The sequence below is a fragment of the Mirounga leonina genome, unplaced genomic scaffold (assembly GCF_011800145.1).
Source record: "Mirounga leonina isolate KUSES-001 unplaced genomic scaffold, KU_Mleo_1.0 Mir_101529, whole genome shotgun sequence".
NCBI classification, from domain to species: domain Eukaryota; kingdom Metazoa; phylum Chordata; class Mammalia; order Carnivora; family Phocidae; genus Mirounga; species Mirounga leonina.
In genome coordinates this window covers 2,749,670-2,773,920 of record NW_023270143.1, presented here as the reverse complement: position 1 = coordinate 2,773,920, position 24,251 = coordinate 2,749,670, and the positions used below count along the sequence as shown (strand labels likewise).

General features: G+C 38.2%; 1 protein-coding gene across 5 annotated transcripts in view; it reads right to left on the bottom strand.

Annotated features, from left to right (window-relative positions):
* The window catches only part of RRAGB (Ras related GTP binding B), a 42,222-nt gene extending 25,406 nt beyond the window's left edge, over window positions 1–16,816 (bottom strand). Inside the window, exons 1-6 of one of the 5 annotated variants that reach the window (XM_034991259.1) lie at window positions 16,695–16,816; window positions 15,277–15,310; window positions 12,997–13,096; window positions 8,367–8,450; window positions 6,373–6,439; window positions 3,958–4,180 (exon numbers count right to left, since the gene is read on the bottom strand). In XM_034991259.1, coding sequence (XP_034847150.1) covers window positions 3,958–4,180; window positions 6,373–6,439; window positions 8,367–8,450; window positions 12,997–13,096; window positions 15,277–15,288 — 486 coding nt within the window. In that variant the 5' untranslated portion in view covers window positions 15,289–15,310; window positions 16,695–16,816. Of the gene's footprint in view, window positions 1–3,957; window positions 4,181–6,372; window positions 6,440–8,366; window positions 8,451–12,996; window positions 13,097–15,276; window positions 15,311–16,158 lie in introns of all 5 variants that reach the window. The other 4 variants (XM_034991323.1, XM_034991108.1, XM_034991187.1 and 1 more) reach the window with 4 other exon arrangements.
* Window positions 16,817–24,251: the final 7,435 nt, after the last annotated feature.

Genomic DNA, 24,251 nt, shown 5'->3' with positions numbered 1-24,251 from the left:
TGGGTCAACCAAGAAATAAAAGAGGAAATCAAAAAAACTACATGGACATGAAAATGAAAACACAATGATCCAAAATATTTGGAATGCAGGAAAAGCTATTATAAGAGGGAAGATAAAAGCAACAAAGGCCTATCTCAAGAAGCAGGAAAAAGCTCTGATAAACAACCAAACCTTACACCTACAGGAACTAGAGAGGTGCAGGGTGGCTCAGTTGGTTGAGCATCCAATTCTTGGTTTCAGCTCAGGTTGTGATCTCAGGGATAAGGGATCAAGCCCCACGACAGACCCTGCACTCAGCAGAGTCTGCTTGAGATTCTTTCCCCTCTTCCCTCTCCCTCTTCTCCTCCCCCTGCTTGTACGCTCTCTAAAATAAATAAATAAAATCTAAAAAGACTGATAAAGGAACTAGAAAAAAAAATGCTCAAAGGCAATTAAAAGGAAATAATAAAGATTAGAGCAGAAATAAATGAAATAGAGACAAAAAAGAAACAGTACAGGTCAATGAAACCAGGAGCGAGTTCTTTGAAAAGCTCAACAAAATTAATAAAATTTTAGCCAGACTTATCCAGAAAAAAAAAAGAGGACTCAAATAAAATCACCAATGAAAGAGGAGAAATAACAACCAGCACCACAGAAATACAAAGGATTATAAGACACTATTATGAGAATTTATATGCCAACAGACTGGACAACCTAGAAGAAATGGATAAATTCCAAGAAATATATAACCTCACAAAACTCAATCAGGAAGAAATAGAAAATACGAACAGACCAATTACTAGCAATGCAACTGAATCCATAATCAATTAAAATCCCAACCAAAAAAAAAAAAAAAAGTGCAGGATGAGATGCTTCACAGGTGAATTCTACCAAACATTTAAAGAAGAGTTAATATCTATTCTTCTCAAACTATTCCAAAAAAATAGATGAGGAAGGAAAGCTTCCAAATTCATTCTACAAGGCCAGCATTACCCTGATATCAAAACCACATAAAAACACTACAGAAAAGAAAACTACAGGCAAAATCACTGACGAACACAGATGGAAAAATCCTCAACAAAATATTAACGAACTGAATCTAACATTACATTAAAAAAAACATTCACCGGGATGCCTGGGTGGCTCACTCGGTTAAGCATCTGCCTTTGGCTCGAGTCATGATCCCAGGGTCCTGGGATAGAGTCCTGCACCAGGCTTCTTGCTCAGCGGGGAGCCTGTTTCTCCCTCTGCCTGCTCCCCCTACTTATGCTCTCTCTCTCTCTCCCTGACAAATAAAATCTTAAAAAAAATCATTCACCATGATCAAGTAGCATTTATTTCTGGGATGCAAGGGTGGTTTAATATTTGCAAATCAATCAACATGATACATCACATTAGCAAGAGAAAGGGTAAAAACCATATGATCATTTCAACAGATGCAGTCAGGGCATCTGACAAAATACAATATCAATTCATGATAAAAACTCTCAATAAAGTAGATTTAGAGGGAACATACCTCAACATAATAAAGGCCATACATGAAATACCCACAGCTAACATCATTCTCAATGGTGCAAAACTGAGAGCTTTCCTCTATGATCAGGAACACGACAAAGATGTACACTCTCACCACTTTTATTCAACATAGTATTGGAAGTCCTAGCCAGAGCAACCAAACAAGAAAAATAAATAAAAGGCATCCCTATTGGTAAAGAAGTAAAACTTTCACTGCTGATGACATGATACTATATAGTTAAAACCCCAAAGAATCCACAAAAAAACTACTAGAATTGATAAGTGAATTCAGTGAAGTTGCAGGATACAAAATTAATATACAGAAATATATTGCATTTCTATACACTAATAATGAATACAAGAAGGAGAAATTAAGAAAACAATCCCACTTAAATTTGTACCAAAAAGAATAAAATACATAGGAATAAACTTAACCAAGGAGGTGAAAGACCTGTACTCTGAAAACTGAAGATGACACTAACAAACGGAAAAGATATCCCACGCTCATGGATTGGAAGAACAAATATTGTTGAAATGTCCATACTACCAAAGCAATCTACAGATTTAATGCAATCCTATCAAAATACCAACAGGATTTTTAACAAAACTAGAAAAAATAATCCTAAAATTTGCATGGAACCACAGAAAACCTCGAAAAGCCAAAGCAATCTTGAAAAAGAAGAACAAAACTGGAGGTATCAGAATCCCAGATTTCAAGATATACTACAAAGCTGTAGTAACCAAAACAGTATGGTACTAGCACAAAAAACAGACACACAGATCCATGGAACAGAATAGAGCACAAATACACCCATGCTTATATGATCAATTAATCTACCATAACAGAGGCAAGAATATACAATAGGAAAAAGTCTCTTCAACAAATGTCGTTGAGAAAACTGGGTAACAACATGGCAAAGAATGAAACTGGACCACTTTCTTACACAATACACAAAAATGAACTCAAAATGGGTTAAAGACCCAAATGTGAGACCTGAAACCATAAAATTCCGAGAAGAAAACATAGGCAGTGATTTCTTTGACATTGGCCATAGAAACATTTTTCTAGATATGTCTGTTCTGTCAAGAGAAACAAAAGCAAAATCAAACTATTGGGACTACACAAAATAAAAAGCTTTTGCATACTACAGGAAACCATCAACAAAATAAAAAGGCAACCTACCAAATGGGAGAAAATATTTGCAAATGATATATCTAATAAGGGGTTAATATCCAAAATATATAAAGAACTTAAACAATTCAAGCCCTCCAAAAAACAAATAATCCAGTTTAAGGAATGGGTGGAGGATCTGAATAGACATTTTTCCAAAGAAGACATACAGATGGCCAACACACATGAAAAGATGTTCAACATCACCAATCATAAGGAAAGTGCAAATTAAAACCAGAACACAATATCACACTACACCTCTCAGAATGGGTAAGCTAAAAAAACAAGACATAACAAGTGTTGATGAGGATGTGGAGAAAAAGGGACCCTCATGCACTGTTGGTAGAATGCAAATTGGTGCAGGCACTGTGGAAAACAGTATGGAAGTTCCTCATAAATTAAAAAAAGAATTACCATAGGATCCAGTAATTCCACTACTGGGTATTTACCCAAAGAAAAGGAAAATACGAAAGCAAAATGATACATGGGTCCCTACGTTGCAGCATTATTTACAATGGCCAAGATATGGAAGCAACCCAAGTGTGCTTCCATAGATTGATGGATAAAATAGTTACATATTATATACATACATTATATATATATATGCATATATTATATATATGTGTGTGTATATATACACATACACCATGTATGTGTATATATGCAGTATTATACAGCCATAAAATGAATGAAATCTTGCCCATTTTCAAGAATATGGATCAACCTAGAGAGTATAATGCTAAGTGAAATAAGTTAGTCAGAGAAAGATCTATACCATATGACTTAACTCATTTGTGGAATTGAAGAAACAAAGCAACAAACAGAGGAAAAAAGAGAGACAAACAAGAAAACAGACTCTTAAATACAGATAATAAACTCCTGGTTGACAGGGGAAGGGTGGGGAAATAGATGAAATAGATAAAAGGGATTAAGAGAACACTTATCTTGATGAGCAGTGAGAAATGTATAGAATTGGTGAATCATTATATTGTACATCTGAAATATAACACTATATGTTAATTTTACTTGAATAAAAAAATACATAAAGGCTGCTTAATGATATCACATTGACAAGTTCCTTACCTAAATCTGAAAATTATTTGCCAAATGGACATTATAGTTCCCTTACCATGGAAACTTTGTTTATGAATGTTTTTAAAAACCTGACAGAACTTTGAGCACTTAAGCTGAAATTTATTCTTCCTGAAAACAATCATACTACTTATTTCTCTATAAAAGAAGTTTAGAAAGCATGTCAACCATATCATGCAGTATCCTTTTGTGCTTCTTACCAGGTCCCGTTGATCCTCCTGTACCAGATCCATTTTGTGTACCAAGCAAAAGATTTTGGCATCTGGAGAATTCTGCAGAATGGCCTCTAGGCATGATTGGTAATAGTGCATGTCTTTTTCCAGTTCACGGCTTTCCACATCAAACACATATATCAGAACCTCTACATTTCGGAAGATGTTATCTCGCTGGCTAGTGAAATAATTTTCCATGAAGGTATCCTGTCTAGTAGGAAAAAAAACATCTAGGTAATAAGCAAGTCCTCAGTTTAGTCACACCTACTTACAATTTATTTTTGTTGGTTTAATTAATGTGAAAGATAATCTTAAGGCTTCAAATTAATAGGCAAATAGTAAACTGGTAAGGCTTTACCTTCTTAGTTGAGCCACACCTTGCAGCATCCTTTGACCCTCTCCTTGTGTTCCAAATACACTTTGACCTTCCCTCAGTTCCAATGGCCTTTACACATGCTATTTACTCTGTTTCACATGATAGTCCCCTATCTGTACATCTAATTAACTCCTACTTGTCCCTTTAGATTTTAGTCCAATCCATATTTCCTCACAGAAACCATTCCTGACCTCCCTGTCTTGAGGAAATCCGTCACCACAGGCCCTAATACAATTACACTGTTTTTATTTTTAACACTTAACCACAAGTGTGATACTACATGTGTTTGTGTGTGTTTTTAATTAATGGAATTCACTTCCCTACAGTGTAAGTTCCATGAAGGCAAGGACCATGTCTGTTATTGTCTACCATTGTTTCCCAGCTTTAAGCAAAGAGCCTTCCATAGAGTAGGTGCTCAGTGAATATTTATTGAATGAATAACTAACTAGTCAAATACTCTAAATTATATGAAAATGACTCCAAGATAGCTTTTTAGCAGCTTTGTTCTTTGATCCTTAGGCTGTGTGCTGCTTCCCAGTTCTCAAATACCAAGCATCCAGCAAAAAACAGTAGTTTTGTTGGAATTTAAAAAACAAAACAAATGAAAAAAGGAAAAAAAGAGAGAGATACAGAGAGATACAGAGAGACAAACCAAGAAATAGACTCTTAACTACTGGAAACAAACTGATGGGGGAGGGGAGGCAGATGGAGGGGATGGGTGATATAGGTGATGGGGACTAAGGAGCGCACTTGTCATGATGAGCACCAGGTATTGTATGGAATTGTTGAGTCACTATACTGCACACCTGAAACTAATATAACATTGTATATTAACTATACTGGAATTAAAATAAAATAAATAAAAAAAAAACAGCAGAGTTTGGTCATGGGAAAAAAAAAGACATGAACCTAGCTTTCAGTCTTGTACTTTGCTATTAATTAGCTGTGTGACCTTGGGGGATTCTTAGTATCACTGTACTTCAGCTGCCTTATCTGCAAAATTAATGATAACATCTTAGGGCCTAAAAGCAAGGAAGCTGGACTAATCTCTTGAAAGTTAACAGAATTAGAAGAATGATAAGGAGGAAGGATTTGTATGGAAAGAGCTCTAGAGCATTAAGTGATCCCTCTGCTAGCAACTATGGGAGTCATTTTCTTATAGAATATTTGGCTATTTCATTATTCTTTCAACAAATAACTCATTGAGCACCTGTTCCATGGTTGGTTCTATGCTCGAGCTGGTAAACACTGAGCTAACAATAACGTCTACTTATTTTGTGAGGAACTTTAATCATCAAAACAACCCTATGATTTAGTACCATCATTATCCCTATTGTACAGATGAAGAAACTGGCTCAGAGAATTTAAATGATCTACCCAAAATAACATAGGTAACAGAGCTGTGCTACAAACCCCAATCTAACTCCAGAGCCTAGGCTCCTAACCACTGTGCACTACACACTGTTGCTGCAGCATGGAGATGCAAATGGCCATAGGGTAAGGAGCAATACCTGCATATAAGCACAGTGAATGAGCATTTGTGATGGAATATTCTGGAAGTACCTCAGCCATAAGAGGAAAAACTGTTTCCTACTCCTCCAACAGTTGGTAACTCAGCTGGAGAATATGTGTTTAGGGCTGATCTACAGTGCTTAGACTGCCTGGAGATTGAAATAATAAAGAATGAGGTGGTATGGTATGATGGGTAAGAGCTCAGCATTGGTATTATGCCACCTGAGATAAAAACCTAATTTCTTCAACCTGCAAAAGAGGGGGATAATCTATCCATACTATAGATCCCTAAACAGAGCTTGTGTTAGTGCTGATTAAATACATCACAGAGAGAGGGCATTTTCACAATTACATAAAAGTCATAAATCTTTATTTAATCAACTGCCAATTCTGAAGCAATTTCTATCAAATGTATCTATTACAAACGATAGTTACTGTAATGCATTTTCCATGCTGATTATACTAGGTGCCATGATTACTGCCGCTGGCCTCACAAACAGGCAGATGGTACTCACCCACCACAGTCCCACAGGTTCAATACCAGGTTTCCCAGAAATCGAACATGAGAATGTTCTACATCAACTGGAAGACAAATACGACAACTCTAGTAACTGTAGCACGAATGAGGTGAAATTAAAAATAAGCAAAGAACTAACCCATGTAATTTAGAAGGACCAAAGTGGAGTGAAATGCTCAAAGCTACAACAAGAAGGTGATTTTCAGCTTAGTAACGTGGTTGGTTTAGTGGCAAGATGGGCACCTAAACTACTCTGAGCTACAGAACTGGCTCTCAATGTAAGTAATTTTACTTTTTAGTAGTTTAGTGCTTAGAGCAGAAACAATCTCCAATTATAATATTAATGTTAAAATTTCAACATGTAAGACAGAGACATATACCATTTAATAGCTCTTCACTGACCCACGAACACCCTCCACAAAAAAAAAAATTTTTTAAATGACAACAAACACCAAATACAAAACAAGCATAAAACATAACCCAACTGGTTCCCTCTATTGGTTTCCCTATTTCACTTAGTGACCCTATCACTGTCCCATTTCAGGAGAGGTGGTCATTGTTGACTCCTCTGTCCACATTCATTGCTATTTCTTTGTAATTTCTCGATTCCACTCCTTGTTTTACAACCTGCCACTAACAATAAGGAAGGCCCTTACCTTCTCAAGCCTACACAACTACAATAGCTCCATAATTACCTCCCACCAGGAAGCCTTACCCACTTTACTTCATCCTACAGGCTACTGTCAGATTCATCTTCTTAACACTACTTTGAACATGTCACTCCCCATTCAAAAAACTTTCAATAGTTCCTCCATGCCTACAGGGGGCATTCAAGGTCCTTCAAATTTGGCTTCCAATCTACCTTTGTATTTCCCAGTGAGTCATACTAATAAAGACTTTTGTTCCAGTCCAATTTGGTTTATTCATAATCCTCCCCAACCCCACTACCTCCCCAAACCCCAACATACCTTACATCAGGGGTCGCAAACTTGCTAATATGGGCCAGGCCAGTAAATGTACAAAAGCAAAGATGATCATGTATTGAGAGTAAACATGCACCCAAGAGGATGATAGAGTGGGTGGCAATTACTCAGCTCCAGCTCATTTGTCAGGCAGGAATGTGGGATCAAGATGATCATATCTTTACATTTTTCAGTATTAGTGGGAAACCAGATTTTTATGGAAACTTTTACATATTAATAACTAATTCCAATTTTTCTAAAACATTGTACAGGCCAAGCAAAACATATCTATAGGCCTTATCCAGCTTACAGACTGCCTGTTTGCGACCTCTGCCTTACACTTCCCTCCCCACTCTATACTTTGCCTACTCTGTTCATCTGCCTAGAAAGTCCTCCCCACATTTCTTTCAGTTATATTCATCTATTATGACCCAGCTTAAATTCACCTTCTCTAAAAGCCCTACCTGGCCACCCCCACTTACTATCATCACTCCCTCTGAATTCATTCAAACATTTATTAAGCATCTACTCTCTGCCAGGCACCAAAAATCACAAGGAGGAATAATGAAAGTTCTTATCCTGAAAATTTCTTAAAGTCTAGCAATTATATTTTTTACAATTTATGTGACAATCAATCACACAGTGGTGTTTCTTCTATGACTATCTTGAATCTATTGCTTATATTGACTGCTATCTAACTTTTGTGCAATTTTATCTTCTTTAACCTAGATCATAAGCAGCAAAGCATTAAAACATGGGCATTAAAAAAAAACATGGGCATTGGAGTCAAACAATTCTTAGTTCAAATACCAACTATATCTCTCTGTGTGACCCTGCGCAAGTCACTTAACCTCTGAGTATTAGTTTCCTTTTCTAATACAAAAGGTAGGAGGCATGCTATTACCTCACAGGATTGTTGTGAGGATTAAAGGAGTTATCATACATAAAGTGCCTGGCACGTAGTAGGTGCTCAAACTACTTCCCTTCTCCCCCTTACTTCCCCCTCCTTGGAAAAGGAATCATATCTTACATGTCTTTGTATTTCCAACAGAGTCTACGAGAGAGTAGGTGCTCAAACTGCTATTAATTTGAAGACTATGTAAACGGTCTAGTACTAAAAAAAAATGGAAAGAAGTGCTACTGAGAAAGGGAAAGACAATAATAAAAGAAGTGACAGGATTCAGTGACTGTTTAGATATGAAGCACATGGGATAGAAATCTGGTTTCTACTCCCATATCATAGAAATTGTTTTCATCCAGTGACCAATGGCCCCATTACTAAATCCAGTGGACTTTTTAGTCCTTGTCATACTTCCTGTAGCATGACACTGTTGACTACTCTCTTCTCAAAAAATTCTCTTCTCTTGGCCTCTGATATCATACCTATAACTTCTCTGCTATATCTTCCTATTCTTCTTTCTGTCCCTTAAATGTTGGAGCTCTTCAAGATTTCACCTTTGGCTACCTACTTTCCCCCAGGCAAGCTAATCTATTCAAATTATTTTATTTACCATTTGGATACTGATAACTTGTAAGTGTGTATCTTTAACACAGATGTCTCTCTCCCTTTCTGAAACATATACTGGACATCTTCACTTGAATAATGCATAAGTATCCCAAACTCAGTATATCCAAATATAACTCATCTCCCCATTTTTTCCTACAAAATCCGTTCTTTTCAGTCTTCTCCATCTCAGTGAATTTAACCAGTTGCTTAAGCCAAAACCTTAATTTCATCCTTGAGTCCACTCTTTCCTCCACTATTCCAACGAAACCTATCAACAAGTCCTATTGACTCTATCTCTTAAATATATCACAAATGCATTTGCTTCTCATTATATCCACTACCACTACCCTAACCCAAGTTAAGGGTTATCTCTTACCTGGTCTACTAAAAAAGTTTCCTAATCTGTCAACCTGTTTCTACCCTTGCCTCCCTCCAATCTATCCTCCATATTAGATATAATGGTCTCTTCAAAATGCAGATTTTACTCCATTATTCTTTTAAAAGAAAAAAAAAGTCTCTGTGTATACATGATTGTATATACCCAGAAAAAAAAAAGGTCTAAAGGACAATCTCAAACTACTAATGGTGGTTGTCCCCAGGAAGCAGGCGTGAGAATGAGGGAAGGAGTAGACTTTCTATACTTCTGCAATATCTGAATTTTTCACAAGTATTACTTTTGTAATTAAAATTGAAAATTAAAAATAATAAAATCTGATGTTACTTTTTTGTATAAAACTCTCTACAGGCTGCCCTCTACCCTCAGTTCAAACTACCTGACTTGGTTTATAAGGCACTTCATGATCGAACCCCCACACTCTGCCTTCCATTTTAGTCTTATGTCTCCTATATGGCCCTCTGGCTCTCCTGGTCTTCCTATCCTGCTGTCATAAGAGCAACTGAAAAGAACCAGAACAGAGCTTTAGGAAATCACATACATTTATGGGGCAGAAAGAAGAAAATATTTTTTAAAGCAGTAGGGATGGTTAAAGATAAGGGAAAAAAACCAGGGTAATAAAGCATTAAATAAAAGCCAAGGGAACAGAGAATTTTGAAAAGGTAGGAAATCTTGGAGCTGTCAACAGTGTTTTTGACTAAAATACTTTATAATCTTATTTTTATTGACAAGTTTACTATTCCAACAAACACATTTTAACAGCCCACAAATAAATTAATTATATCACCATTCTGTAACCTTACCACGAATTTTAAAACACAGTAGGCTCTAAGTTTAACAAAATAAAATTGGATTTTTTTCAGCAATGATACACTAGAAAAACACTAAAACATTAAAGGTGATATAATATTTTAGAAGTACTCTTTTGCTACTGTTAAAGAAAATCAGCAACTTCATACAAAGGAACAGTAAGTAAAAATCAAGGCACTATATGTATTTTCAATTAGTCTATAAGTTTAGCAATAGAACCCAGACCTTTCTTTAGCAATGACAAATTAGGTAATGATACATTAAAGCATTAAATCCAACATAATATATATATTTTTTTATTTTATTTTAAAGATTTTTATTTATTTATTTGAGAGGGAGAGACAGGGAGAGAGAGAGCACATGAGAGGGGGTAGGGTCGGGAGGGTCAGAGGGAGAAGCAGACTCCCTGCCGAGCAGGGAGCCCGATGCAGGACTCGATCCAGGGACTCCAGGATCATGACCTGAGCCGAAGGCAGTCACTTAACCAACTGAGCCACCCAGGCGCCCCCAACATAATATTTTAAAGCATACTTCTACTACCTTTAAGGAAATACAGTAATTGCTAACAAAGTATATCAATAAAGGTCCCGTTTGAGACAAAAGCCCTGTCCCATTCACAGTGCCTGGCACACAGGACGGTTCAGAAAAGCACTTACTGAATAAATGGGACTGCTTAAATGTATACTGTACATATAATTTGCAACATTCTGTTCATAATTTTTAATGATGCTGCTAGATCACTTCAAAACTATTTCAAGTAGCTTGAATAGTTCTAAAATTTGGGTTGTATGACTATTCACTAGACTTAGGGTAGTAAATCAACTCAGCTGATCAGCTAAAAACAAAAATATTAATTGACTAGAAAATTGACCATTGCTTCAATAAAATGTACAGAACTTAAAACACACAAAGAAAGAAATCCTCCAGAAATGGTGGGTGTGGCACAATGGATAGAGCAGGAGCATAGATGACATTCCAGCTCTAATGTTTGCTAGTAAGTTGAGTAAGCTCAACTTCTAGGTCATCTATCAAAATGAAGTTAATATAAAAACTAAAGTAAATAAAAAAGCGTATAATAAATGGAAGCTTCCTCTAATCTACTGAAACTATATGATTATTAGGTCCAGATCTTTAACTTGGGAGAATAGAAAAAAATTAAAATCTACCAAACCAAGACACAAAGAAGTCTGGACAGGTCCTTTCTAGAAGGAAGTCTTTCAAGGCATGACAGGCCATAGGACCCTGTGGACTTAGATGAAAACTAGATGAGATGCTTATCAAATGTACAAAATGCACAAAGCTAGGAAGAATAGCTAACATATCAGATGAGATAATAAGCACCTAAAATGAAAACAGATCTAATCATTTTTCTACAGATAAGGAAACTACGCCCTGAGAAATGATGAGTTGTCCTGGACTTCACAGTTAACAAACAGTGGATACAAGAACATAGGTGCTAAAACAAACAAAACTGAGTATTTTAATCGAGTAAGAATTTAGATTCAAAATATTAGCTGTACAAGAAGCAGGATGATATGTGTTTTAACAACAATGTATGTGAGAAGGAATTGTTTTTTTTTTAGTATGACTCAGTATAATGAAAGCCACTCCACAAAATAAGAGTAGGGGACTAGACTGTGCTAACAGCAGTGTGAGGCCCAAAATAAGAGATATAATAGTCCTACTCTGCCCTGATCAGATCACATCTATATTCAAGTCTCAGCACTTTAAGAAAAACATAAGACACATGCAAACAAGTCCTTAAAAATGTTTCAAAATGATGTCACATAAGGAATAGATGGAGGAACTTGACATGTTTAACTTAAGGAAGATAAGTTTTGGGAAGCAAAGGTGGCTAGGATAGATTGAGACATTAATCATACTCAAATATTTGTAGAGACTCAAAGGAACAGAAAAGGGGACCAGCTAACAGAAATAAAGAGAAACAGATTCAGGGTTCTAAGAAATAGTTTTCTAACCATTAAAGCTGCCCCAATTATGAGAGTATATATACTCCAAGCACTTTATAAAGAAAACTGAGGTTTCCTTCTTTATATCCTAGGGTCTGGAACATAAGTTGTTTTAAAAATGTTTGTTTTTTCTTAGAACCAGAGTGAGATACCTTACGAACCAGTGGGTGACTTGTCCCTAAAAGTGTTCAAGATGCTAAAAACTCAGATCAGGAATCTTTGAAAGCCAGGTAGGGCAATGCCTTCATCACTGAGAGGCCAAGGACCATGGCAGAATCCAGAAATGCCTGGATGCTGCAAAACAAAATGGCATTACACTCTAGAGACAGAAGAGGTCTCCCAGAAGCACAGATCCACTGAACTGGCAGCCAAGGCAGCTCAGCTAGCCCTTATTAAGAAGCCAGATTTAACATTCAAATTATAAAGGGCAATGAAACATTTCTCAAGTCAGAGCTGGAACTCCAGTGAGAACATCTACGTATATCCAGGAAGAGAAGAAGCAGAGTACACATCAGGTTAACCTTCCCCTCTCAGCACCCCCACTCAGAATTTACCTTTTAATGAAGACTAGGACTAATTATAGCTTTAAAAAAAATCTTACGAGATTTTATTGTTATGCTTGTTAATACCTATCAATTAATTTCCCTTTATATAATAAATTAAAAACAACCTCCCACAAAAAAACAAATAAGCAAACAAAAGGGTCCCTATGTTTATTTAATAAAGAGCAGGATGAAAAAACAAGTTGGACAAGGGTATCCCATTTGATAAGCAACCTAGAAAGAACCTCTCCAAGACAGCAAGCAGTAATAACGAGAATTAGGTCACACCCCTTTGAGAAGGAATGAAAAAACAGGGAAAACATGCTCCAAAAGAAATCTCTCAACCTCTGCATCCCTAAGTTACTGCAACCAAGTGTGTTATGCAGATTATTAATAGTTAATATCACCTGATTTCACAATAAGATAAAACATCTTACTTGTTGCACCAAGGCGACGTGTGTCTCTGGCAATATAATTTGCAAAGATAATAGATCTCATGCTGGTCTTACCAGACCCACTTTTACCCATCAACAGCACCTAAGGACAAAGTCAGAAAAAACAACAAAGTTAGAAATCTAGAGCAAATCAAGTCAAAAAGGATCTATTTCTCTCTTGTACTTGATGTTTTACTGAAGTGACAGTACCAACAACCTATTGCAGATACTTATAACTTAGTTCCCTGACCAATGGTAAATGCAGAGATACCTAAAATTCCAGGAGCTAGGTACTTACCTGTCATGCATCACACATCCTCTTAGCAATAAAATCACGTGAATTTATTATGCTACCATTATACACTATCATTCATTCACAACTATGTTAGAGAAATAACAACTTGAGGAAATCGAACCCTCATCTCTCATAATCTAATGCTTTATGCATTGAACTACCTGGCAGGGGATTTCATTATAACTGAAAGTTCTTTCCCCTGCTCAAGGTCAACCTTTCCACCTCTGCCCTTGATCTCATTCCTTCTACCTACTCTATGATTTCATTCATTAATTACTCAATCTTTTTTTTTTTTTTTAAGTGTCCCATAGCCTACAGGCTCAAGTCCTTAAACTACATTTAAGACCTTCCTTGACCTGGCTTATCTATTCCTCTGCCCTTACCTCCTGGCCTAGAACTTTTGGAGTCCAGCCATAAGGAACTGAACTAAACCTCTTACAGTCCCTCTGACTGCTCCCAGAATTCCAGGGAGCCGTTATATGTCTTGTTTCATGCTGTACTCTCTGCCAGTAACTTTCCATTCCTTTTTCTTTCGTCATCTAAGCTCTGCTCATCCCTCTAGACTTGGTTCAGTAACCATCTCCCCAAGAAGCTTCCCTGACCCCAATGCCCTAGGTTGGTTTAGGTGTGTCTCACCTCTTTCCTCCCATGGCACTCCTATAGCACTGCAAAGACCATAATGCACTGCAGTTATCTATTTTTTTGTTTGTTCTTGTTTTTTTTGTCTGCTTCTCACAAGACTGTGAGTTTTTTGTTTTGTTTTTTTGTTTTTTAAAGATTTTATTTATTTATTTGAGAGAGAGAGAATGAGAGAGAGCACATGAGAGGGGGGAGGGTCAGAGGGAGAAGCAGACTCCCTGCAGAGCAGGGAGCCCGATGTGGGACTCGATCCCGGGACTCCAGGATCATGACCTGAGCCGAAGGCAGTCGCTTAACCAACTGAGCCACCCAGGCGCCCAAATACAGTGAATATTAATGAAAGTATATAGCGCTCAGGCTCAATTTAATCTAGCTATTTAGCTACGTAACTTTATCTCACTAAGAAAATGTTACTGACAAGTCAGTCTAAAGAGTTCTAAACTTTTTTTTGTTTTATTCTTAATCATGTAGAAATTTCTGGTATTTTTAGCCATCCTTGTTGATAGCAACTTTAGACAGGCTCATCAAGAACATTCCTTTAGGAAATTGAGTTATATAACTGAATTGTTAGATGAAGTTAACGGTAAATATGGTTTATTTCTTGTGTTTTTTAAGAAATCTTCAACTGCTTATGAAAGACTAACCAAGGATAACTGTGTTAGGTACTAACCTAAGTGCTCCACATGCATTTACTCATTTAAACTTCATAACGACCCTATGAGATAAGTAATATATTATCACCATTTTACAAATGAAGAAACTAAAAGCCCCAAAGGTTCAGAAATTTACTCCAGAATTGTGCCCTTATTGATTCAGCCTAAACACCAAGGTGGGGCACAGTACCATAAGAGCACAAGGGAAAGAATGCTCAATTCCACCTGGAAAACTCATATAAAGACCTTATATAGGTAACATTTAAGTTGGGTTCCACATAAATGTGCAGGAAGAGGCCTGTGTAGTGTTTGTGTATGGCTTGCACAAAATGCAAATTAATTTGTAAATTTGGAGAAAAACAGATTCTGTATGGCTATAATAGGGTGGTACAGGTATGGCAGATCAGTTTAGTCAGGAATAGATTTTTAAAGGGCATTCTATATGATGAAATCATTTGGATTTTATTCTATGGGTTTTGGGAAGTTATGAAAAGGTCTTAAGTATAAGAATGACCCAATTAGATTTAAATATTAGAAAAATCAAACCTGATAGCAAAGAGGAGGACGAGTCAAAGAGCACACAGAAGATTCCTGCAATGGTCCAGGAAGATGGTATATATACACCACAAATATATTTCCTGAATCATAATTTCTTACCTTTACTTTCATGTATTTGATGTACCTAATATATCTTACCTTTTTCTTCATGGCTGTATTTGGTAGCACCCACCTGCAGATATAAACCAAAAGACAGTTTCCAGGATCCATTGCCTTAGAAATTGGAATTTAAAAAATACAAATAAATGTGGAGGTGCAAAAGAACATGTTTAGCACAACAGCTGAGTACAGCTGTGTGTAGGAACTCAGTGAAAGAGGCCTTTGTTTTCTTAAATTGTAAAACTGGGTTCAAGCTCCCTAATTACAGTACTCAGGAGATGGGTCCTAAGAAGACTGACTTAGTAATATAAATGAGCAATAAAATTCAAGATGCAATTTTTTATCATCTTAAAAAATGCACCAAAGCAACACATACAAGTGCTTTAATAAATCAAACAATACTGTCTCATTTAAACGTCCTCTATTATTTTTTAGTTAGGCTATTTCAAAATCTGGAAGTATGTTTAGCCAGTTGCCCTTCCAAGTCAGATTTCTCTCATTACAGGTTCAAAGTATATACAATACAAATCTCAAATTCAGGTACAAAAAGGCACTGAAAGCACTTTTTAAGCCACTGATCTCTGCCCCAGAAATACCAACCTTCTCCCTAGTCTTCCTATCCTCAACACGATGTTAAATCTCTTTTACTGATAATTCAAAGCAACTCAGAACTACCTTCTCAATTAGAACACCCCCTCACCAAACCTCAGGACTGGTATCAGGCCCATCCCAAGGGCTGTTTCTACCCAGTTAACAACCAACCAGTCCTCTTGCCAGTTTATCCTGTCAGCAAAAGCTTGATACCAATCAACCTTACTGGCAAATTAAAGCTATTTATCATAGGTGGGGTGTTCTAATTCACAGTATTTTCTCAGAACCCCACCACCACCTTCCAGGTTTGACATAATAAACTTCACCCACCCAAGCGATCCTTCCGGTTCCCCTATGGGAGGATCCATTCTTGGCCCCAGATTCTCTTTCTCCATCTTTCTCTCAGAGTCAGATTCTTCCATCGTGCAACAAGTCCTTTCCAGTCCTTTCTAAACCGCAGTACTCTTTTCCTTTTTTTTTTTTTTTTTCTTTTTCCTTGTTCACACCCTCAGTCGCTTATTTTTATTGCCTGTGGCCGCTAGGCCTGCTCTATTCTTGCCTCCGCCTTTGTCCACTGGGGGGCTGTTTTCCCCACGGTTACCTTAACCACCTCAAACTTGGCTTCAAGGCACAGCCGAGTTGGTCAGCTCAAAGGCTAAATGATGTGGTGGTGCAAAGGAAGAGACTGAGAATGAGTGGGAAGGGGGGTGGCGGGGGTTCGTGTCGAGTTTGGGCCTCAGGCCCCAAAGTCTCGAAACGCAAAGGTGACTTCACCCGCAAAGAGGTGGGGACGGCGGAGGTGGCAGAAAGAGCAGACCCGTGCGGTAGGCACTAAGTAGCAAAAGCTTCCGCCGGCTTATTGTTACCGAGCCTGGTCGCACGAGAGCGTCCGCCGTTAGCAGCAGTTACGATAAAACCGCCCGCCCTTCAGGAGCCCAGGTACCTCACCGCAGGCACAGACTGCAGGCCAGGATCACGTGGGCACCTGCCGTAAACCCGGAGCCCGTCACGTGACTGCTGCTACCCGAGGGGCGGGTGGACGAGGAAGAATACCATAGAGACTGCGCCGAGAAAGACAGAGTGCCGCCCGCCGCCGTCACGTGGCCCCGGCTCTCCCTCTTCCTTGAGCCCGGTAAGGAGCTATCAGTTTGTAGATGCTTCTCTTGTGGGCTCCCCTGGCCTGACCTGTCCAGCACACAGAATTAAAGGGGACGTTTTCAATTTCAGTGCTTCAATGCTAACCCCTCTGTGTGTGTGTTGTTGTTGTTGTTGTTGTTGTTGTTTTAAACTGCTGTTTCACCCTTAACATTTTTTGGTGAGGAAGGCCAAGCATTGTTTTTGTCTTCCTATTTTTTATTACTAGTCCCTGTAACCGGGCTTGTAATGAAATGATTTAATACATCCAAAGCGATTACAGCTATGTCTTCCACATAGTAAGCACACAATGAAAGTTATTGTTGCTGGAACCAGGGATTCATTGGGAATTTTAGGACACATACTCATCTCCCCGCTTGTTTAAAACTGGAAGTAAGGGAATAAATTCTCATAGACCATAGTAAGAAGTCAAAGTCTAGAATTGATAACTGAAGAGCTATTGACATGTATTTATATACTATATTTAGATATAGAGACCTCCAGATAAAATGGCCAAAAGAGTTCAAAGGGGTTGCTTCTGGAGAGGAGGCAGGGGATAGGAAGTGAGAGGACTGATGCTTTTCATCTTAAACCCCTTTGTACTATATCTATCATCTATCTATCATTTATCTATCATCTATAGATAGATAGATATATCACGTGTATATGCTACTTAATAAGAAAGGAAAGGAAGGAAAGAATGACGGAAGGGAGGAAGAAAAGTAGGAAGGAAAGGGAAACTGGATAGAACCAGGGTGCTATCTGATTCCAGATTTCCCCAACTGCTGTTCTATATGATCCCTTATCACAAATGCCATGCCTCAAGAAAAATTTATTTTATTCTGATCACATCTTCCTTAGCCCTATCTCTTCCTACTATTCTCTCCTCCCCACCAACTCCCCCCCCCGCCAACAAGCCCTTGTTCTAGTTTTTCTTGTGTGGTGAAAGATTATGAGCCCCAATCCAGGAAGTCACTTTGGATTCATTGCCTTCCATACCAGATAGTGATAAACAAATTCTGAGTTAAAGCAGTGAAAGCAGACTTTATTCAATAACTACTGACAGTAATGGAGAAAGCTGAGCTCCATTCCAATATGTGCAGAGGTAATTAGGCCTTTTATTTTTTGTAAAGATTTTATTTATTTATTTATTTATCTTAGAGAGAGAGAAAGAATGTGTGTGTGTGTGTGTGTGTGTGCACACGCACGTAGGGGGAGAAGCAGAGGGAGAGGGACAAGCAGACTCCGTGCTGAGCCCCATACCAGACTCCATCTCATGATCCCAAAATCAGGACCTGAGCTGAAATCAAGAGTTGGATGCTTAACTGACTGAACCACTCAGGAGCCCTAATTGGGCCTTTTAAAGGGACAATGAGGTAGGGGAAGAACTAGGCCTCATTTGAGTCAGAGAAGTGGAAAATTTTAAAAGGTTCGTCAGTATAAATGTAATTAAGCTGTTATCTGGCAGTTATCAAAGTTAGGAATCTATTTTCCCACAGAGACTTGAAAACAAAAGCCCTAACCTTCTTGATGATTACATTTCTATGGGATGGCTCTCAAGTCCTTGAAAAAGACTTCTGAGTTGTAGGAGATACATATTCACCATTGTAAGCCTTTATAGTAAATGATCTGAGAAAAGTAGGTCAGGGACCTACCATCAGGCTAGAACAAACAGTAAATTATCTTTGCTGTGTTGAACTTTCTCAGTCAGGCATTTTAATGGAGCATTGGGATCAACAGAGAGTTGGGGACCATCCTAGGGGCATGGCAAGTCTCTTGGTGCAGGGGTTTGGACAGAGTTCTGTGCTGAGTGGTCTGCTGTTCTCATTAGTCCATTTTCTACAACCTATCTACTCCTCCCTATCTGCTTCTGCCATTTTTGTTCCAGCTGTTATAATATCTAGTCTGGATAATTGTAAGTGATTTTCCTATGGTGACAGCTCCAAAGTTGTTAGGAGTGGGTGGAATAATCTTCATCAATTATCTCACCCCCACCCCAAACATTCAATAGAAGTAATACATGCATGTTTTATGTAAAGGCAGCTTTCAAACATATCATCCAACCTCCGCTACCACCAGGCATCACCAGACAAATTATTCCCTTACACTGTTCTATTATAGAAATTCATTGTCTCCCTGTTGCCAGTCTCCCTCTCCACCCGACCAAACCATCACATTTATCTACCCTCAAGGTCCATGAAGAACAGATGAAGAAAGGGAAGAGAAGGGATGAAGAAGAAAAACAGGGGGCAGCTGAGTGGCTCAGTCAGTTAAGTGTCTGCCTTTGCCTCAGGTCATGATGCCAGGACCCTGGGATCGAGGCCCGCATAGGGCTCCCTGCTCAGCGGGGAGCATGCTTCTCGCTCTCCTCCTGGCTTCTTCTCTCTCTCACTACTTCTGTCTCTCTCTCTCTCTCAAATACATAAATAAATAAATAAATATGAATAAAATCTTAAAGAGGGGGGAGAAGTGAGGAGAGGAGAAAGGAGAAGAGGAAAGAGAAGAAAAAGGAGTAGGAGGATGGGAGTGGAAGAAAGGGATTTGACAAAAGATTGAAGAAATAAGCCAAATTAAGAGTTCATTCCAAAGAAGTTGAGTAAGACTGTTGATACAATGCATTCCTATATGGTCTAGAGGTTGAGATTCTGATTTCCACCCAGGCATCCTGGGCTGCTTATTTTTACATTTTCACTGAAGAATCTTACAGAGATAGAAGACAAACCTTTTTTTTTTTTTTGGTCAAATTAATTTTTAACTTTTAATTATACATACTTTTCAAAAAGTGTTGATTAAGCTCTGCAGAATTATTCATGCATCAATTTGGCAAATATTTATTGAGCAGCCATTCAGTTCCAGAAACTATATTAAATACTAGATATGCAAACATTTCTCTATTTCTGGTCCTGTTGCATGTCAGATGCTTCTGTCTGACACCTCAGCTCCACCATACGCACACACTCATATACACACACATACAAACACATTAGCATTCTGTCTATCCAGATCCCACACCACATTTTTTTTTCAACCATCCATCTCAGCAAGAAAAAATAATAGACCCCTAAGATCCAGTACAATATGTTTCCTTATACTCCTTAAATTCATTCCAGTCACTTTTTTATCCTCAACCACATCCATGGGTCTTCAATTCCCAAACTGTCCCTCATAACTTCTGCCCTTCTTTTTCTCCACCCCCTCTTCTTCCTCTGTTCCCACAGCTCACTGATATTTCCCAGAGCCCCATGAGGTTGTTCCTACATCTTTATGGCAGCGCTTTCTTTTCCATTCCCACAGCTTTGCTTGAAATATCAGAAAATAATCTTCCAGTTAACTAGACTTAAGGATTTGATGAATGAAATTTTAATGGAGGGACTTCTGGTTTCATACCCAACATGTAAGGACCTTAGGAGTTGCCACTCTATACTAACAACAAGTAAAAGGCTGCACAAGATGAAAAATCAACAAATCTTAGATGTATCAGAGAAATGAAGTCACAGGACAAACTGCTGTCCCTAAAACTGGAGAGAAAAACAGGTGGATACAGAGAATGGTAACTCTCTAGAGCAGAATCCTCCCCCCCCTCCCCAGAAACATCTGTAGGAACCACTATCAGGGTAGAAAAACCTAAATTGTAATTGACAATTTGTTGGAGGCTCAATGTGGATAAGTCTGAGAGTTAAAAACTCCAGGGCATCCCAGAGAGGTCTCCACACTTTTGTGAATTTTACCTCCAGGAACTCTACTAGGTCTTCACAGTAAGTATCAGAGAAAAATTATCTTCCTACTAATGGACATGAGAGGTGAAAAGTAACCACTTTGAAATAAACTAAAATTTTCTGTTCTTCTTAACAAGGCTGGCTCTCAGGAGGAACTATTTTACTATAGCCTAACTTGCTAGGGTTTTATAAGTGCATAGGCTACCTGAGGAAAGGGAAATACCCAACTCCAGCCCACTTTAGACATCCTGTCCCACCCAGAGGAAGAAAAACTTGAGACACACTGGTGAAGATGACAGTTTAGAGACACAGGTTCAGCAAAGATAGCCCCTCAAATGCACACATATACTCATACCACCACACTACCAAAAACCTATTTGCCTAAGTTCCTTTCACCTCTACATTATATCCACCTATCAACAAAAAATTATGTCATACAAAAAGGCAAAAAACAGAGATTGAAGAGACAGAAAAAAGATCATAATCAGATAATGGCAGAAATGTTAGAAAACCCAAGTGTGAATTTAAAATGATTAATATGGGGCGCCTGGGTGGCTCAGTCGTTAAGCGTCTGCCTTCGGCTCAGGTCATGATCCCAGGGTCCTGGGATCAAGTCCCACATTGGGCTCCCTGCTTGGCAGGAAGCCTGCTTCTCCCTCTCCCACTCCCCCTGCTTGTGTTCCTGCTCTCGCTATTTCTCTCTCTGTCAAATAAATAAATAAAATCTTTAAAAAAAATGATTAATATGCTAAGGACTCTAATGGAAAAATGCAGATAACATGAAATAACTGATAAGTGATATAAGCAGAGAGGTGGAAATTCTAAGAAAGAATAAAAAAGAAATGCATGAAATAAACAGTGTAATAGAAATGAATGCTTTGGTTGGACTCATTAGTAGACTAGACACAGCAAAGGGAAAAAAATCTCTGACCTTGAGGATATGTAAAAGAAACTTCCAAAACTGAAAAGCAAATATTAAAAAGACTGGAAAAAAAAACCCAGAAATATATATAAGGACTGTAGGATAACAACAAAAACGTAGCATATGCATAATGGGAATACCAGAAGGAGAAGAAAAAGAGAAATGAACAGAAACAATATTTGAATTAATGATGACTGAGAATTTCCCCCAACTTAATGTCAAACATCAAATCACAGATTCAGGAAGCTCAGAGAATGTGAAACAGGATAAATGCCAAAACTGCACCTAAGTACATCATTTTCAAATTACGAAAAATCAAATATCAAGAAAAAAATCTTGAAATAAGCCAGAAAAAAACCCACACCATTTCCACAGTGGAGCAAAGATAAGAATTACATCTCACATCTTCTCAGAAACCATGGAAGCAAGAACATAGTGATGTGAAATATTTAAAGTGTTGAAAGAAAAAACCCAACAACCTAGAACTCTGTACTCTATAAAATTAGTCTTCAAAAATGAAGAAATAAAGACTTTTGAGACAAACAAAAACAGGAAATTTGTGGCCAACAGACTTGCCTTGAAAGAAATGTTTAAAAAAAAAAGATCTTCAGGAGAAAGGAAAATTATATAGGTCAGGAATCCAGATCTAAGTAAAGGAAGAAAATTTGAGAACGAAAAGTGAAGATTTCTATTTCTTATCCTTAATTGATTTAAGAGATAACAATTTATTCAAAATAATAATAGCAGCAAAGATAGCAGAGTAGTAGGAGGATCCCAGACTTGCCTGGTCACTTGACCACAGCTACATAAATATTAAATCATTATGAATATCCAAGAGATTAATCCGAGGACTGAAAAAAAAAATTAACAGCACAACTAGAGGGAGAGAAGAGGCCACATCATGGAAGTTAGGAGGTGCAGAGACATGATTTGGGGGGAAAATGGATCATGGATGCTGCAGAGGGGAGGGACCCCTGGTCATAGAGATAGGAGAGAGGGCAGGGGGAGCACACAGGTGATCACACAAGGAAAGCACTTTCCCAAAGTGGGGAAATGAGTGCACACTGGGAAAATGAGAGGGGCTGATTTTTTTTTTTGTAGTTTTTAATTTTATTATGTTATGTTAGTCACCATACAATACATCATTAGTTTTTGATGTAGTGATCCACGATCCATTGTTTTCATAAAACACCCAGTGCTCCATGCAGTACGTGCCCTCCTTAATACCCATCACCGGGCAACCAATCCCCCCTCCCCTCTCCCCTCTAAAACCCTGTTTGTTTCTCAGGTCCATAGTCTCTCATGGTTCATCTCTCCCTCCAATTCCTCCCGCCCATTTTTCCTTTCCTTCTCCTAATGTCCTCCATGTTATTCCTTATGTTCCACAAATAAGTGAAACCATATGATAATTGACTTTCTCTGCTTGACTTATTTCACTTAGCATAATCTCCTCCAGTCCCATCCATGTCAATGTAAAAGTTGGGTATTCATCCTTTCTGATGGCTGAGTAATATTCCATTGTATATATGGACGACATCTTCTTTCTCCATTCATCTGTTGAAGGGCATCTCGGCTCTTTCCAGTTTGGCTATTGCGGACATTGCTGCTATGAACATTGGGGTGCATATGGCCCTTCTTTTCACTACATCTATGTCTTTCGGGTAAATATCCAGTAGTGCAATTGCTGGGTCATAGGGTAGCTCTATTTTTAAATTTTTGAAGAACCTCCACACTGTTTTCCAAAGTGGCTGTACCAAGCTGCATTCCCACCAACAGTGTAAGAGGGTTCCCCTTTCTCCACAACCTCTCCAACATTTCTTGTTTCTTTCCCTGTCCATTTTTGCCATTCTAACTGGTGTAAGGTGGTATCTCAATGTGGTTTTGATTTGGATTTCCCTGATGGCTAATGATGATGAACATTTTTTCATGTGTCTGTTAGCCATTTGTATGTCTTCTTCAGAGAAGTGTCTGTTCATCTCTTCTGCCCACTTTTTGACTTGATTATTGTTTTTTGGGTGTTGAGTTTGAGAAGTTCTTTATAGATCTTGGATACCAGCCCTTTATCTGTAGTGTCATTTGCAAATATCTTCTCCCATTCTGTGGGTTGCCTCTTTGTTTTGTTGACTGTTTCCTTTGCTGTGCAAAAGCTTTTGATCTTGATGAAGTCCCAAAAGTTCATTTTTGCTTTTGTTTCACTAGCTTTTGGAGATGTATCTTGAAAGAAGTTACTGTGGCCAATGTCAAAGAGGTGACTGCCTATGTTCTCCTCTAGGATTTTGATGGATTCCTGTCTCACACTGAGGTCTTTCATCCACTTTGAGTTTATCTTTGTGAGTGGTGTTAGAGAATGGTCGAGTTTCATTCTTCTGCATGTGGCTGTCCAATTTTCCCAGCACCATTTATTGAAGAGACTGTCTTTTTCCATTGCATGTTTTTTCCTGCTTTGTCAAAGATTATTTGACCATAGAGTTGAGAGTCCATATCTGGGTTCTCTATTCTGTTCCATTGGTCTGTATGTCTGTTTTTGTGCCAGTACCATGCTGTCTTGGTGATCACTGATTTGTAATATAGCTTGAAATCGGGCAACGTGATGCCCCCAGCTTTGTTTTTCTTTTTCAACATCTCCTGGGCGATTCGGGGTCTTCTCTGAT